The sequence below is a fragment of the Myripristis murdjan genome, chromosome 7 (assembly GCF_902150065.1).
Source record: "Myripristis murdjan chromosome 7, fMyrMur1.1, whole genome shotgun sequence".
Taxonomy (NCBI): Eukaryota; Metazoa; Chordata; class Actinopteri; order Holocentriformes; family Holocentridae; genus Myripristis; species Myripristis murdjan.
In genome coordinates this window covers 26,975,336-26,992,438 of record NC_043986.1, presented here as the reverse complement: position 1 = coordinate 26,992,438, position 17,103 = coordinate 26,975,336, and the positions used below count along the sequence as shown (strand labels likewise).

Sequence of the window (17,103 nt, the reverse complement as noted above, 5' to 3'; positions counted from 1 at the left end):
AAAAAAAATCCTACTCATACAGGTGTATTGTCGTATTTTAGGGATGTCTATATAGAAATGGCTGTAAGAATAACGCAAAGACGACCATAAGCACAGATACTGTCAGAGCGCAGGCTGTGCGTAAAGGCGCATAGGACCACACGGTCCTGTATGCAGGCAATGCCTAAATGAACACAGGACCTCTTGCCTTGTTAGCTCTATCCATTTGCGTCAGATATAGTCTGCGCTTAGCCTGCGCAAAAAGTAGGTTGCGATTATCGCAAAAATGAATTTCTCCATGCCGGTCTGTATGCAGCACAAGATGTAGTGGCACCAAAATAAGTGGAAAGTGTTTTTCTAGGAGGTCTTGATCCCTGATTAATTACACATTACTTTTGGCGGGATAAGAGCATTGCATTGAGATACTTGCATAACCTCTAACCACACTGTTTTCAAATTTTGAATGAAAAGCTTTTTCTTAGGGTTATTCATCATTATTCATTAAGTTATTCATCTGCAACAGACCTACCACTGCTTTTACACAAGGGTGTGTGTTCTCATGCTTCTCTCCATTTACAGTAATTTCAAATCTTGGCAGGACATAAAGTGCCATGCCACTATTTCAAACAAATTTGACAAAGCTGCTATAAGTTATTATGTTGTGCCCTCCTGTCATAAGACGCTCTGAGAGACTGTCAGTGCCAGTTTGTGAATTTTAAGGTAATTTTTTACACCAAGATTTGCTTCAGCTCTGCCTTTACACCTTCATGTGACAACAGCAATATTTACTTACTTGTGATTTGAAGATTCAGAGTCAACAACTCAAATTCCCTTTTGTACATTTTTGTTTCAAAATAATCCAGCAAAATAACCAACATATATATTTCTATTTCTAATACGTTTATGGGTTTAAAGCCAAAATAGGTAAAAGACTGCAATAAAACATTTCAGTCTTTTTTCTTACCTACCATGGTACATATGTACACCCGTTGCAAACAGGGGAAAACTTAGCTCGTGTTCAACCTGCTGGTGGTCTAAATCAGAGGTTTCAAAATTTTTACATAAAGAAAACGTCTTATATGTTAAAATAAAAACAAACAACCAAAAAAAGAAAAACAGAGAGACTGAGATTGTGATAATCATGTGTAGAGCTGCTAATAAAAAGGAAGAGTCTGTAGGGCAGCTCTGGGGAAGAGACCAGGCTGTTCTCGACACGAGAACAACAGTATGTGAGGTGGTAGGATGCACGAGAGGTGGTAGGATGCACGACACGAGTGTAACAGGGAGAGGTAAGAGGTATTTATTTTCTCCAGTGAACAGCCAATGACACATGGGACTAGTGTTCATCCTGTACCCCAGCTGTCTGTGTGGCTGGTCAGCTGATTCAAAGATCTGAAATATATCTCTTCACTTTATAAAGACAATGCCATTGAATCTGTGTCATAATTAACTCATAATTCTATTTCCTCCACAGGCTAAATCTTAAGCCTTTAACCTGTAAAAATACCTATAATGTAGCATTATTTCCTACCAAATGACTGTTTGATAGTTTTCTTTTTAACTGCATGTCGAGCAGGAACATTTGGTCCACAAGGAATGAGAAAAATGGTTCTGCTTTTTCTGCCCTGTACCACCATGTCTTTAAGATATTGTTCAATTTCCTACAGTATAAAGTCACAGCAAAACATCACAGTACCTGCATAAATGAGTTGATGATAAATAGAAAAAATCTATGGTCAAAGGACACTTTGAGGTTTTCCTTTTATCTGGCTGGCAACACTTAGTCTTAATGAACATGGCCCTCGTGAACTCTTTAGGAATCATTATTATACAAAATATAGGCAACAGGCAAACATTGGTTTAAGTTGCCTTCAGAATCATCTATTATCACGGATATTTATACCTAAAGAAATGGAAGTTTTATCTGTAAGATTTATAGATTTACTGTATTTACAGTTACTATTTAGTCTTAAAGATGTATTTTATGGAAAAATACACCCTTGGGTCATGTTACACTCCTATGTATGATCAATCTGTTAAGTACATACCAGGAGTTATTTTGTGATTAAACATCATTAGTTACTTTTTGTTGTATATACCGTTCCTTCAACTTAAACTCATCTACTTCTACTTCAGCTTGTCATTACCCAGAATATGACCAAACATTCATCTCATAATTCTGTCCAAAAGTTGCTAGGCATCTCTTCTTTCTGACTCAAGTTGTGGCAAAGCTCTAAAGTGCAACCCTGATTTCACAGCTGTCTGCTTGTGCAGTTGTAGTCAGAGTCCAGCAGGAAACCGTGTTAAGGTCTCAGACCAGAAGTGGATTGTCCAGCACGGCAACTCCTGCTGCTACGCCCCCGTCGGAGTGCTCTGAACTCTTGGTCCTCAGCAGATGACCCACACACTCGTTCATCACCATGTCTTTGCCCTGCCTGCAAGGATACACAGAGAGGAATGGGAGCTAAGACCAGTTAATCTTCACAAGACGTTTTACAATTAGATGTCTGGCATTTATTCCTGTAATTTGGTATATTCAATCCTGTCAAGGCAGAACTGTAGACTTGAGACTCTGAGTCACCAAAATTGGTACTTTCAACTTGACAGCTTTGAGATTTAACTTGCTGGAGGCTTGGAAGCAAAGACTTGGCCAAGACTTGAAAACCTACTGATGATTTTTTTTTTTTTTTTTTTTTTTTTTTTTTTAAGTAGGCTAGGTGCATTCATTTAGTTACTATTAAATATCATTTTCACTACCAATTTTCCACATGCATTATGGTCTCAGTGTTTCCCATGTACTGACATATTTGAGCAGTTTACTGAACACTTGCTCTTCAGTGACTTGAGACCTGACTTGGACTTGCATGAAAAGACAGTCATGGATCACAGCTAGGGAAAGACAGATCCCACATATTAGAGCCTATGTCCAAAACAGCCGGTCCAACCTCTGGTTTTAAGGAGGTCTGATTATTTTTATGTGCTATATACCTTACATTTTACATATTCTTTGGCTTTATTATCCCTTTTAAGTGTTCTTTGTTTATAACTTAGGCCTACTGCTTGAGAAGCACTTTGTGAATCTTGTTGTAGAAAAGTTTTCTTCATGTAAAATTATTATTCCAATGATTACTGTCTGTATTATGTGACATCAAAATAGCATATCACTTCATACTCTGGTGCACAGGTTCATGGTTCAATATTATCAGACTGAACAATTCAGACTGTAAGTTCAGGCACATCACCAGTGCCATCTTGTGGTCAAAGGACATTATACAGTTTTAGTATTATTTTGAGTGGCAGCACAGTTGTAGCAAAATCCATGTTCATTTTCAAAAGAGTGAAAAAACAAACTAAATAAATGAACAGTAACAACTAACATTCCATTCATGGAAAAAAAAGTTCTAGCTATACTGTTATATTCTAACAGGTGCTGCACAGAGAGGGTTAGGATCTATTCATTTTATATGGATATTTTGCTGGTGCTCGGATAAAATGAATAAATTGTGAATAAATTCATAGCAGTGTATAGAATTTAACTGGATATGATACTTGGATATATAGAAAGACTGGCAGGCCAGTAAATGCATACATCTTATTCATGACAATAATGATTGTGTACCTGACATATGCTCCAAACACTCCCAGTTCGCTGAGACATTTGCTGACTTGGAGCGAAGCATCTCGTCTCAGCAGGTAGTTGTGTACAGGGCTGGGATGGATCAGATCCATTAGAATATATGCTGTCCTCTCTGTGCTCTCCTTCACTCCCTCCAGTACCTGGCAAATCTCTGATCCATAAATGTTATTACCTAAAAAAAAAAAAAAAAAAAAAAATGGCCAGGATAATGTGTGAAAACCATGACTTTTTATATGTACATTTTATATTGGCAAAGTTAAAGTATTCAATAAAAGTAAGCAAGGAAAGTATATAAGGGTTGTTTTGCAGATCAAAAGCAGCAGTTTCAACTTTTTTTTAATAGAGGTAAGTAACATAACATAGTCAACTATTTCAATATTCCTTTATATGGACTGTAAAATTGTCCTGTGCTCCACTGGATTTTTCATCATTAACAATGTGGGACACTGTGGAAGCGCCACTCCAATGACCAACATGGCGGTGGTTTGTAATTTTACCCTTGTCATCCAGTCATTTTTAAAGGCATAAAAATGCAACCCATGTGATTTCAATAATCTTTCAGCATTTGGGAGTTAGTTGTACAACACAGCTTGTACTGAGCTAACTGAGAAAAAAATCTCCAACAACAGACAACAAGGGAAATCGGTCATAAAGAGGTTGTAGTTTGCAGCCATGGGGAAATTCTCTCTATGATATGAGGGTTCAGTACCTCCTCCCTCTCGCTGAGGCTTCAGGACAAAATTGTCTGGTGTAGCCAAAGCCATTGCCACTGTTTTGTCGCCCTCTGGGCCCTGCAGACAACATCGACAAGGACAGCACAGTAAATAAACAGGAGTAGTCTGAGACAGAGACAAGTTCAAGTTTTATTTATAGCTCTTATTAATTGTTCACACTGTTTATAGAAAATAAAATGACATCCTCTGACATGAATCATGAAGGTTTCCATTACCTAAGAACAATTTTATTGGTGTTTGATTGGTTCTGTTTCATTGGTGTTGAGTTTTATCTAGATTTATGTTTTGTCTAGATGTTGTTTTACTATGACCACTTCCTTTTATCACATTTCTTTGATTTTTACACCCTCTTATTCCTTCAACTAGTCCCCGTGTACGGTATGTTGCACTGCATTATAATGTATAAAATGTGCTATAAAAATAAAGCTTGACAAAATGATCGATTTTTCCTTCATTCAAACTAACAAATTTACAAAGGTGGAGTTACATAGTCCAAGAGGCCCGTAATCCTCTCCAAAATGGATTGTGAGACACCTGTGTGGTATGTGGCATTCCCTCACCATGTCTAGAGTGTAGAGGCCAGCGAAGGTGGCTCTGATCTGCTCCACCACTTGCGGCTGGTCGGGGAAAAACCTCTCCAGGACTCCAGGCCTGGCCAGTTCCTGTTGGACCTTCTTGGTTCCAGCCAGATGGGTGCTGATGTCTGGACATTTCACAGCCAGAGAGCGCTCCATCAGAAGACGAACATCCCAACTCTGCAAGTTATAAAAATATATTTTAAAAAATATAATAATATTAATAAAATTGTGCAGAATGATGTACTTTCTTTGCAATTCCCACTGCAATAAAGTGGAAAGTAGGTAAAAATGCCACAATGTTAACTATACTAGGAATATCAAGTAAAAACAAAATAGTATGCCTTGTTAAACAAGAGTATTGTCCAATCATTTGGTCTCAAAATGTAGTACATATATCAAAGCTACAACAAGAAAACAACATTTTCATAAGATTTGCTCATCAGCTACTTTCAATATTTGAGATTTTTAAAATAGAATTCTCAATTTACTGTAATTCCCTTGCCTAGTTTAAGCTCATCTAAAAGGAGGTGGTGCCTGCTTAAAGCACAATCTCCAACTTGACTTCACGCAGGGAATAATACTACTAAAAATAAGGAAGTTGAGACCTGTTCAGAGATGTAGTTCTGAGGCATGTAGCCATCCCTGAAATACACCACCGCAACCTCCTGTCCATCTCTGAAAAGAACGTAACAAACACACAGTGAATACAAGTGACTGCTCCTGTAATTATCTCTTACTGGTTTGTTTAACATGCTTTTATTGTGTCTGTGCTAAGAAATATCTATTATGTATTGACTAAATCAGACTTACACAAACAGTCTCTTGTCCTGATCAAGGGACCCTGTCTTACACACATCTTGAAACCGTCTTCTTATTGTAGGAATTTTTCTGAAAGATCATTTCACAGCAGAGTAAGGTGAATTCTAACTGGACAGTGGATACTTTAGATGGGAATGCAGTGAATGCAGTAAAAGCTGCACTTGCAGATATATTTTTCATAAAAATACATCATTGTAGGGTGTGGATCATTGGTTAATTAATATTTAATGGAAAACAGCCCATGAGCAGTCATGTCTTACCTTTTCCACAGCTCATTCTCAACATATCGATGGTCAAAGATGTTTCTTTGGCCCTCTTCAACCAAGAACATGACCACTGCTCTGGAATGACAAGGGGTGCTCCTGAACGCTTGCAACACATCACTCAACTGATTTCAACTGTCAAGATGGGCCATAGTATTAGGAAAGTCATACCAAAGTAAAGTCAACAAGTTAAACTGATCCCATGAGTATAGCTATAATCTAAAACTGTTATACCATTATCTTAAGTTTGATACCATTACCTTCTACATACTAATTATGAAACTGAAAGCATTTTTACTTTTTGGTTTTGAAACACACTTGCTTCTGCACATGAAAAAATGTCCATTTCCTTTAGATAATGATTACTTATAAAGCCATTGCCATTTATCTGCAAATAAGTAAATTGGCCTTATCTAATCACAAAATGTTAAAGAGTGTATCAGGTAATAACTCAACACACAGCTGTGATAATGCACTGACATGGAGTTCATTAGAAAACATCTTTGGCAACATCTTGCATACCCAAATCCTAATGAAGTTGCAAGAAAAACCAGGAAAGGGTACTGACTGATACTGATTGCTTATAAAAGGAGAGGCAATAAAATGGATTTATCTAATGTTGCATTTATTACCCTGACAACTATCTTTCTATCCTACTGTATAGCATTGACACAAATTGTTTGGTAGAAAGCACTGTAACAGCAGCCACAACTTGATAGATAAACTGGTTAGTGCCTGAATGAATAAAGTAAGGACATATTAAACTAATGGATGGTTCCACGCTGCTCAATTAAACGGACCAACTCAATACCTACCTCTCTGATCCATAAAGCTTCCAGGCCTTGGCTAGGCCCTTGGCCAGACCTGCTGCAGGGTTGTTGTCTAGGATACGCTGGCTGTCCTCCAGCCGGCCTGCCACCTGAAGGATGTGTCTGAGGAGAAGGATGATGAGGAGGAAATGAGGAGAGCAAATGAAAAGAGGGAAAACAAAAAGAACAAGGGAGGAGGACACATGGCAGACAGCCTATATATGGAGATATCACACCTACAAGTGATAGTGAGTGATATGTCCATACTAACACCTTACCAGGAATAACAATTCCAGTTAATTCCAAAGGTGCCCCAAAAAATGTGTTCAATTTCATCACCCAAACTAAATCGGCCACACAGTCTCTGAGTTGATCTGATATGCTGATTGACTGACCGGTGGACATCTGGGGTGCGTGAGGCAAGACCTCCAAAACTGGCAGCGATGGTGTTAATCTCTATCTGCTTCAGAGAAGAAGTCCCATCCTCTCTCTGGTCCAGCATGTAGTCTGACCGGTTCAGGCCCAACACGATGGACTGGGAAGAACAAAAAGGACTCCCCTTATACTACTAGTAACTCAATAAATCAATAACAGTAATTGATATTGATTGAGGCAAGAGTGACATCGGACTCAGACAGCAAAGCTGATATTTTGCATTTTCAGTAAGGCTAAATAGATTAATCCTATAAGAGACAAGTGAATATCTGGTGAAATTATATCTCAAAGGCTGAGGATTAAGACTTTAATGAGCTTGATTACATGAAGTCAGTTAAACTCATGCCCCCATTATGAGAAACTGTCTGGATACTCCAATATTAAACAAGTTTCTATGACATTTAAACATATTTTAACTTTGCTTTTTTCGTTTTCATCATCTGGACAAGCACATTTACACAAGGTTTTTGAGAAAAAACATCACATATGCCTTTTCTTAATGTCAGAAGCATGATTTCTTTCCTACAAATCAGAAGAAAACTACTGTTCCTTTGTAAAAGCGGGAGGAGGCCGATTATAGTTCAACAATTACTTTAAGGAGTTTTTCTCTTATTTGTGAGGCAGTTTTTATTCTTTTTTTTTAATTTTAGGAATAAAGAATAAAATCAAGACTTTATCTGAGAAGACAGTTTAGACAGACAAGAGAGCGTGAGAAAGACATCACCAAACACCAGACTGTTCTGTTCTGTTCATCTGAAAGAGCTTGGACATTTCAATATGAACATCAAAAGTAGCGTGTCAGTTCTGTGTCTTGTCTTTTTCAATGCTGTGCCACTGGATCAATTTCTCATGCTGGTTGTGTTGCCTGTGTATGTGATTTCAAATTTACAGATGCCACATGCATTATAAAGAACATTTTAAGTTTAATGATTGATGACTCTGGCTGATGATTCTGATTCACCTCACACTTTACACAAAGCACGAGACTGTTTACGCGAGGGACAGCAGCTGAACAGGAGTAGAAGCATGTCAAAGCACGTGGACATTGGTCAGTTTTCAAGTTAATAAACACATTCATGAAATACAAATTAATACTAACAAATTCCAAACTTCCCAATGCGTCTGGATTTCCAAATATTTTATGCCCCTAATGTAATAACCCTTTCTTGACAATATCCAAAATCCCAGACAATATCTGGCCTCATCACAATATCGATACTTATCGATTTATTGCCCAGCTGAGTACTTTGCACAAACATACCTGAGACCTTCCTTCTTTTAGGACACTTCGATAGATATCAAACAGCCTCCTTGTGAAATCATCCACTGCAATGGTGCTAAGAACAAAGAGTAGCACCCTGTTAATCCTTTGGAAGGCAATATTATCAGTCTTACACTGCTGAACAAACTCCACTGGTAAAAAGTATAAGTAGCTAGATCAATCATGGAACAGAAAATGTAAATCCTGGAGAGAAGAGAAGAGAAGAGAAGAGAAGAGAAGAGAAGAGAAGAGAAGAGAAGAGAAGAGAAGAGAAGAGAAATTGTTTTTCAGGATGGTTTTTGTCAGGATGGCCTCCATGAGCTGTTTTTTAAAGCTATTTTTTGTCCAGCAATCTTTAGGTACATGGCTACTTCCAAAATCACTTGGAGGGTCACCTTCATAGTAGCTTACAGACACATCCTACCTAGCAAGAGCTTCCTCCAGAAAGCCTGAGTCCTGACTGATCTTGTCCACAAGCAAATTGAAGTGAGTTTGCACTGCCAGAGCCTGGTGGAACACAGCTTTTGGCACAGGCGAGGGAAAAAGTGTGAATGGAGCGTAGGTCACCAGCTGAAAAATAAAACGGTGCACAATATAAATTTGACAGCAATAAACTCAAAATGTTCACCAAAGCATTTGACATTACATGTGGGGAATGGAAATAAACATTAAAGCCAAAGATCCCTTCACTGCACACACGGGCATGATAAACATCTATCCCAAATCCTGTCTCCCAAAGCATAACAAATTCCTAGCATGACTCTGCATTGAACACGGCTGTTTGGACAGCTCTGGCTGGCGGCTCAATGGTATCTCTTCCTCGGTTCATTTGCTCTTCCAGATCAATTAGTCAAATCAGGCAAATGCACATGCAGTTATGTGTTCTACAAGAGAGAAAAAATGTCTTTTTGAACTACATTAAAAATTCCCACAAAGAAGAGCAACACCATTTAATTGCATTGACAATGTTTCTCATCAGCACTGTCTTCAATAACTTATCTCTTACTTATACTACTCTCAACCATCTTCTATTGATATTAAAGATCCTACATTGACGCATTACTGTTAGGTGGCTGATTTTAGCAATCTTATAATTAGCACATTACATTGCAGTGTGTGTATACATGACTGCCTGTTGACGGTGGAAGTGAGGGGATAGCGTGAACCTTCGCACACAATATGCATATTATGCATATGCATCAGGGGAAGCGTGACAGTCTACACCCTCTCCAGCAGGGGTTAGCAGGTGAATGAACTTGGAGACAAAAGACATGTGACAAATCTGGTTTCTCTCTCCGCTGTTTTTCCAGGAAGTAAAATAATAATTAAATAATTAAATAAATAATGAAATATAATTTTAGATTAATTCATTCGGTGTTAAAATAGCTAATACACCTTAGTCTGATTTCATTTCACCGGTTATTTTGTCTGCTCTCCTTGCGCAATACAGTTTTTTTTTCAATCCCTTTACCTCCTCTGTCAAATCGGAAACAATGGTATCAAAACAGTTAATACATAGGCCTAATGAGAGGCGCTCTTCTCAAAATAACACATTTTGTTTGCAAAAGGCTCTTACCATGACAAAACATTTCAAACATGCAGCAAAAGCACATTTTGTCAGTGAGTCAGCGAGTTAATCCAGCCACTCACTCACTTCATACTCAACACCAAAATGCAACATACCCTTTTCAGTCTGAGCAGGTTCAACCTTACTTTTTCTTATGTGTATTGCAGTCATATTTTTTTTTTTTAACAATTTACATAGTTACATATTGTAAAGCAAGTAGCAAAAGCCAATATTTCCCTCAAACAACTCAACTTATGCCCAAATGAGTAGATTCCTTCAATCAGCTCTACTGTACTGTAACGCAGCTGACAACAGGATACAAAATACAGCTATCAGTTTGTGTGCTAAACATTCAAATGTGAACTTACAGTAAAGAACTGCATCCAAACTCAGAAAGCCTTTGAAGTGAAATTTTACTGTATTGATAGCAAAAACTGAAATACTGTAATTCACATACAGTATTACACAGAAAAACGCAAAGGAGTTGAAAAAAATGCAGAATACAATTTATAGGCCCCTTTTTTGTAGGTGTATACTGACTGATTGATGAATGATGATTTGTGGGAAGGGTAGTGATGCAGGTGCACTAGTGATTTCACAGTGATGCAGATCATTTCTATCAGCTGTGAGCAGATGTTTTGCTTTTGACTACCATAGTGAAGTCAGGGCCATGTAAATGACACATGTGAGAAGTGTTATGCAAAAGAGCGTGAAAAATGTGTGAATCCAATAAAAAGGTATGGACACATTTGCAAAAGAAAACTTGTGCTGTGTTGGAGGTGAAGTGGATCCCAGTTTCATTATACTGGAAAAAGTGATTAAAAAAAAAAAAAAAAAACTGTCAAAATTATCATTCTCCCCCTTTTTTCCTCTCTTTCTCTCTCTAGAGAGAAAGGAAATGAGTTGAGACAGTCCTCCAGTGAAGATAACGCCGTCTGTTGTCACATCTCACCTCTGATGAATTGGGGGTCTCTTTAATCCGCATTACCACTCCATGTATTAGAGCTGCATCCTTTGCCACATCTGCCAGCTCTTTGATGAGCGTGGTATTCATTAACATCTCCTCTGGGATCCCCTGGGCCATAGTTACTCACCTAAGATAATGAGCAGCAGGAACATGTTGGAATAAAGCAAGGATCACCATCACTGTTAAATCAATCAGTAACACATCTGACTTTGCCAGGAAATTTAGTAAAACCGTCTAAAGGGTTACACACTTAGTGAATATTATAATTAAGAGGAAGAAGAATAGATAACCTAGAGCCTACACAGTGCACATATGACATGATACATTAGACAAGTGTTCATTAGAAGTGTTTGCAAAGAAGTCGAATGCGTAATAGCATTTACACTGACAGACATGAGGAAGGACAGGAGACCGAATTCAAAAAGCACAACGACATTTATAGTGCAATAGATGGTAAAACTATCAATGTGCCACCAGTAGTGTTGACGATGTTGTGAACTGAGTGTGGTTCAGTCAAGTCCTGGTGGCTAGCTAGCCAAGTAAGCTACGTCTGGGTGCAACAAGGAAATTTCCGCTTTCACAGACACAGTTAGTAATTTTGCTTCAACTAAATGAGTTTACCATTTAAACTGTTTGAGCTGCTCTCCTTACCTGAGTCACACGGAAAACAGTGCTCCTTAAAATGCCAATACTGGCCGTTGACGTCCAGTGTGGTGGGGCTGACGCTGAACGGAGCTGACGCATGAACGTACGCCACTGCCACCCAGAGACGCGCCCCCCGCGTGACCAGCGCTTCTCGGGATGTGCCATTGGTTACACATAATCATTTCCGTATTGTCGGGCCAATCAGTGCTCAGTAGTTGGTTCCGTAAATTGGAAGGAGTTTAACTGTCAGTTGCAGTTTTAAAAAGTCCACATCGAAAGCGCAGCATTTATCTATCTACCTATTTATCTATCTTGAGAGAAGAGAAGAGAAGAGAAGAGAAGAGAAGAGAAGAGAAGAGAAGATTAAAATGTAATTTTCTTATAAGGAAAACTGAGTAGCCAAATATGTAATATGTAGCCTATGCAGAGAAAACTGTTATACTCTTATTACTCTTATAGGTTATTTTTAAGTTAGGTTCATAAATTCTAGAGTTGTGTAGGCCTACAGATTTATTAGGCAAGTTTAGGGTTAGAATGATAATATGTAGTATAATTCAAAAATAACCCCTTAAAACAACTAAATGGTGTATGAAATGAATTGAATATTAGTTTTAAAAATGTCACGATATGAAAAGGTCAGAAATAAAGTACAGGGTGACCCAACAAAACGGGAACTTTTTAACAATCCAATAAAACCAAGAGTGATGGAAGAAAAATATTTTATTCATAGTAATTGAAACCTGAAAATATGCCATTTAAGAAACAATGATGGAATTTTCATTTTTTAAAAATTGTGCTGCCACTTGCTCATGTCTGCCAATACGCACTTCAAAAATTCCCGTTTTTTTGGGTCACCCTGTATTAGGATTTCCGCACATGTGACTCTGCTTCACGCCAGCAGATGGCGGTAAAGAGCTTTATTGCCCAATCAACTGAATTGGTTTCCTAAGAGGAGTGGCACAGACTTCCTGTAAACTTCCTGATCCTTCAGGCTGGACTTCCTGCATGCAGGTTTATTAGCCTGACAGTGGATTGTGTAACTCACAGGCCTTAAAGCGAGCCAAACAGTCGATTTCACTGAGGTTAGGTTTGCTTTTTATAAGAATAGATCAGCGGGCAGGGCATCTCCTAGAGCAGAAAGAAATCTGAGCATGAGTGTGATTCAGCCAGGCTGCATGGATATGATGACTCAACATTAGAGAGAGAGAGAGAGGGGGGTAGAGAGATGGCAGGGGGATGGGATTATGTCACATGGGCAGCACATGGCAGAAGAGAGCAGGAAGAACTGCACTGTGATTGTGTCACTTTAGGATTTTTACTTTCTGTGTGTGTGTGTGTGTGCGCGTGCGCATGCGTGCGTGCATGCCCTCTTGTAGATGGCGAGTGGACAGCTGTCCCGGGAGGAGGCGTTGATGCGCTCACACTGCAGGCATGCGTGCCACGTGATGCTCTTCTCTGACACTAAAGCTCAGCTGTTTGGGAGAACTCCCATGAGACACATCGTACTGGTGAGGGAGAGCTGTGTGTGCATGTGGGGAGGAGGGGGGAGTTGCACGTGTGTGAGTGCGTATGCGTGATGTGTATGTGCACAACCTTTGTGCTGACGTGTCTGTGTGTATGTATGGGAAAGCCTCCATGCGTGTCTGTGCGCTTCTGCACATCTCTGCGTCTGTGTGTGCACTGATGCATCTGTGTGTGTGTGTGTGTGTGTGTGACTGCCTTTGTCACCCTCTGCAGATGCAGATGCGCTTTGACGGTCTGCTGGGTTTCCCTGGCGGGTGAGTCGGAGTCTTTCCTGGTGTTGTTTTTGTTTTATCCTTTATTTATACAGGTAGGTTTAATTTCATATTTTTATTTTTTTCTCCCCCAAATGAGCTTTCATGGACACTCACCGTGCCTTTAATAATGTCCAATTCAAAGTCCTTATATGTGCGTAGGCAAAAAAACATTCAAGCACAGTTCCAGAACGCCTGCACACTGTTGAAGCACTGAGGCAAACTTAAAGGGAGATTGTTTTTCATGTTTAATAAAAAAAAAAAAAAAAAAAGAAAAAAAAAAGGGAAGAGTGTTGAGGTGCAGTGCAGATGTTTCAGTCCAAGGTCCATCCTCAGGTCGCCAAAAGAGTCCTGTCAACAGGTATAAACACTTATGACACAATGCAAAGCCACGAAGAACAGCCACACTGCCAGGAGCATCAGTGTAATGCAAAAGGGTCCTTGATGATAGCCCTCAGTTAGAATGAGAACTGTAACCTGTTTGCATTTACATGTTTTCCATTGTGGAATTTGCCAGACCTGACATTTCCTTTTGCATTTATGGACCGACAACTTATGAAGACTTACGCACCTCCATGCCGTCCTACAGAGAGGTTCGTGAGAGCACCTGTGGATGCAGCAACAATGCAGAAAGAACGTTGAAACAGGATTTCTGCAATGGCTGCACATGCATTTTTGCAGATGCATCACACATACCAGATGAATTATATGGAGGAGAGCACCTCGTCACTGCAAAAACAAATCCAGTGGGAATGACTTCATTATGTATTGATCAAAAAACATGTGACAGAGGTGAGATTTGACCAAGGAATATGGAAGATAAGACAGTGACTCCCATAACTGAATCACATGACTTCGACTTTCTGTTTTCTGCACATGAAGTGACATGAAAAACTTTCAAATTTTAATACTTACCACTGGATTGATATGATTTTCATTGTCACCCATACCATTTTGATGCCAGGGTTGTATTGTCCTGGTTACATTTACAAGGCAGGTTTATTTATAGAGCACATTTCATATACATGATAATTAATGGCTTCAATGAAAAAAAATCCAAAAAAAAAAAACAACAAAAAACGCTGATATAAAGAGATTGGTGACAAATGACAAACAAAAGAAGATTAAAATGGATAAATTCCAATTCCAAAATGCAAAACTGAATTAAATTAGGTATAAAAATGTATTGAATAAGATTAAAGATAACATGCATCACAGATTGGCAGCAGGCCTGAAATTAATGACATTAAACTTAATTGAAGGCAGTGTCAAAATAAATTAATAATAAAGTTTTTAGTCGTGATTTAAAAGAGTCAACTGCTGGAGCAGAACTCAAGGCAAAATAGCATAAACTAAACTGGATCTTAATCAGACCAGTTACTTGACTTGATTTGACTTGGCTTGTTTTTGCAAGACATTGTGGGTTGACTGAAGACTTGTCCCTTCTGACTTAGATCCAATGACTTGTGACTCACATGTGACTTGAGGCAAGAGCGGCCCACCTCAGCAAAGTGATTTTGGGCTTTGAAATTCAATGAGCCAGTCTTCTTGATTTATTTACTCCTACTCTTAGAAGTCTCACGGGAGCAATACAACCGACATGGCTGTTCATCTGCATTCACGTCTGATTCTGACCTTTGAACCCCTGATTCCTTGAACCTCAGGCTTGTTAACCCTTCAGAAGAAACCCTGGAGGCGGGGCTGACCAGGGAATTGTTGGAAGAGCTGGGTGTGGCGCTTCCCGTATCGGTAGAAGATCATGTGGCCTCTTGCTTTGCTCCCACCTCCTCCCCATCTTCCTCTCGTCTCATTCTTCACTTCTACGTGAAGAAGATAGAGGAGGAGCAGATTAAAGAAGTGGAGAGAGCAGCCGCATCCACGGCAACGGATCACGGGCACGAGGTAGAGCGAGTGTGTGTGTGTGTGTGTCCTTTTCCTGTGAGAATGACTGATTGTCACCATTTATCTAATCTCATGCTCTGTTCCCTGTGACTCTCCAGGTTCTGGGAATGGTCAGAGTCCCCATCTATAGCTTCAAAAGCGGAGCGGGACTCCCGTCCTTTCTGTCGCACTCGTTCATCGGGAACGCTCGCTCTCAGCTGCTGGACGCTCTGCTGCGCTTCAAGCTGGTCACCCCTGAGGAATTGCACAGAGCCCTCACGCAGTCTGTCAAGATACATGCACGCACCTCAAAGGACCTGCAGGCAGCGCTCACACTCACGTAGGAGAAGAGGAAACAGTCCTGAAAGACACCTGAGCATGCATCAGCAGCATGCACTCTCAAACATGCACGTACACACAGTCAGTGCTGTTTCTGCGCCAGTGACTCATGATTGCCTGGTGTGCATGTAACAGTTTGGAGGAAGCACCATCACATGCTTCACCATTTGCTTGAAATTGGGAATAAAATAACTGATTTCAATAATCATACTAGAGCTGATGTTTTGCCTTATTTAAATCACAGGGTGGGTAACAAATGATAATATGGAAGTTACAGGTGCAATAATCAACACTTTCAACCACCACCACCACCATTTTACATCTCAGTGGTGTTGCAGGGCTCTGCTGCCTTATATGGTAACACATGGCAGGGACTCTGTGGTATCCTCCATCCGCCAGGTTCAAAGGGGCACAGCTTGCAGAAACAATAGGCTGCTTTCGATCAGAGGGCATTCTTCATCTTTCTTAACACAGCTTAGATTATTGGAGGTTTCCTTCATGATGGTTTTAGCTCAGTGCCGGCGCCGGCCAAGGATTCATTATGTCCGTGACATAGTATACAGCCTACAGCCCGAGATTTGATTCTGTTTAAGTATACCCCTGGTGCACATAACCTGACTGCAGCAGATGTTAGTAACCTCGTTCCCAAGCAGTACTGCTGGCAGTGAGCAAGAAGAGATAGGGAGGATCCTGGCTGATGCTGATGATACCCACTGTACATAACCAAGTCTATAATTTGATTTGATTTGATTTTTTGCAAAGGGATGCAACTAAACATGCTTGACGAATTTAGTGCCGTATGTCCACATGAAAGATGGGGTCAACAATGCTGAGGGAAAACAACAAAATTATCATTGATTCATTAATCATGTGGTAGATTTACCACACTGTCCAGGTAAATACATATGGGACCACCCGTGCATGTTTGATCATTTTTATACAATAAGAGAGATGGAATAAAGGGATGAAGGATGCTGAGAGAAAAGATGCTATACTCATCTTTTATTCAACTCAATCTTGCATTAGCTGTAATGGAGAAGTTGATGCATATTACAAGGGGAGGTAAATACACTAATCATGATTATGCACACCAATGGGTGGAATCATCTGTGAGACGGTGTGGCTGAATGTATATAATGCGAACATCATTTATTGGTGCAATTTGATACAGTTTGATTCATCATTGATCTCATTGATATAAGGGTGTTTTTCTCAGCTGTCGAGAGGATATATGCACCACATCCGGTGCAACAGACAGGAAGCGCAGGAGACGGGTAGTAAGTCAGCATATGACTCTCATGATGTGAATGTATGTGTGTGTGTGTGTGTGTGTGTGTGTGTGGATCATTGCATCTTGTGGTTTGAAGAGAAAGGATGTATGATGGTGTTGTTAGGGCGAATAATACAAGGTCAT

The 17,103-nt window shown here is 39.6% G+C and overlaps 2 protein-coding genes across 5 annotated transcripts; one reads left to right on the top strand and one right to left on the bottom strand.

Annotated features, from left to right (window-relative positions):
* Window positions 1-1,198: 1,198 nt before the first annotated feature.
* gss (glutathione synthetase) lies at window positions 1,199-11,832 on the bottom strand. 2 transcript variants are annotated; one of them, XM_030055693.1, is made up of 13 exons: window positions 11,671-11,694; window positions 11,035-11,176; window positions 8,940-9,085; window positions 8,516-8,591; window positions 7,215-7,354; window positions 6,826-6,942; window positions 6,008-6,088; window positions 5,739-5,816; window positions 5,534-5,603; window positions 4,911-5,105; window positions 4,326-4,407; window positions 3,599-3,788; window positions 1,199-2,414 (listed from the first exon to the last, which is right to left on the bottom strand). In XM_030055693.1, the coding sequence occupies exons 2-13, from the start codon at window positions 11,164-11,166 to the stop codon at window positions 2,291-2,293; spliced, it is 1,431 nt and encodes a 476-aa protein (XP_029911553.1). In that variant the 5' UTR covers window positions 11,167-11,176; window positions 11,671-11,694; the 3' UTR covers window positions 1,199-2,290. The 2 variants fall into 2 exon arrangements, with proteins under 2 accessions (XP_029911553.1, XP_029911552.1); XM_030055692.1 differs by lacking the exon at window positions 11,671-11,694 and adding an exon at window positions 11,701-11,832 and having other exon boundaries at window positions 1,200-2,414.
* Window positions 11,833-11,931: 99 nt separating this feature from the next.
* LOC115361967 (U8 snoRNA-decapping enzyme) lies at window positions 11,932-15,899 on the top strand. Of its 3 annotated transcripts, none has more exons than XM_030055700.1 (5): window positions 11,932-12,064; window positions 13,071-13,202; window positions 13,432-13,472; window positions 15,134-15,371; window positions 15,470-15,899. In XM_030055700.1, exons 2-5 carry the CDS (start codon window positions 13,071-13,073, stop codon window positions 15,692-15,694), a joined length of 636 nt encoding a protein of 211 aa, XP_029911560.1. In that variant the 5' UTR covers window positions 11,932-12,064; the 3' UTR covers window positions 15,695-15,899. The 3 variants fall into 3 exon arrangements, with proteins under 3 accessions (XP_029911560.1, XP_029911558.1, XP_029911559.1); XM_030055698.1 differs by lacking the exon at window positions 11,932-12,064 and adding an exon at window positions 12,583-12,776; XM_030055699.1 differs by lacking the exon at window positions 11,932-12,064 and having other exon boundaries at window positions 12,936-13,202.
* Window positions 15,900-17,103: the final 1,204 nt, after the last annotated feature.

Excerpts from the sequence above, each read along its gene's own strand:
- gss (XM_030055692.1), bottom strand. The coding sequence starts at position 11,166 with ATGGCCCAGGGGATCCCAGAGGAGATGTTAATGAATACCACGCTCATC. Across the intron at positions 5,817-6,007 it reads GAGAATGAGCTGTGGAAAAG|AAAAATTCCTACAATAAGAA; the intron begins GTAAGACATGAC and ends ATGATCTTTCAG. Across the intron at positions 4,408-4,910 it reads GCCTCTACACTCTAGACATG|GGCCCAGAGGGCGACAAAAC; the intron begins GTGAGGGAATGC and ends TGTTGTCTGCAG.
- LOC115361967 (XM_030055700.1), top strand. The coding sequence starts at position 13,071 with ATGGCGAGTGGACAGCTGTCCCGGGAGGAGGCGTTGATGCGCTCACAC. Across the intron at positions 13,203-13,431 it reads CCATGAGACACATCGTACTG|ATGCAGATGCGCTTTGACGG; the intron begins GTGAGGGAGAGC and ends CACCCTCTGCAG. Across the intron at positions 13,473-15,133 it reads CTGCTGGGTTTCCCTGGCGG|GCTTGTTAACCCTTCAGAAG; the intron begins GTGAGTCGGAGT and ends CTTGAACCTCAG.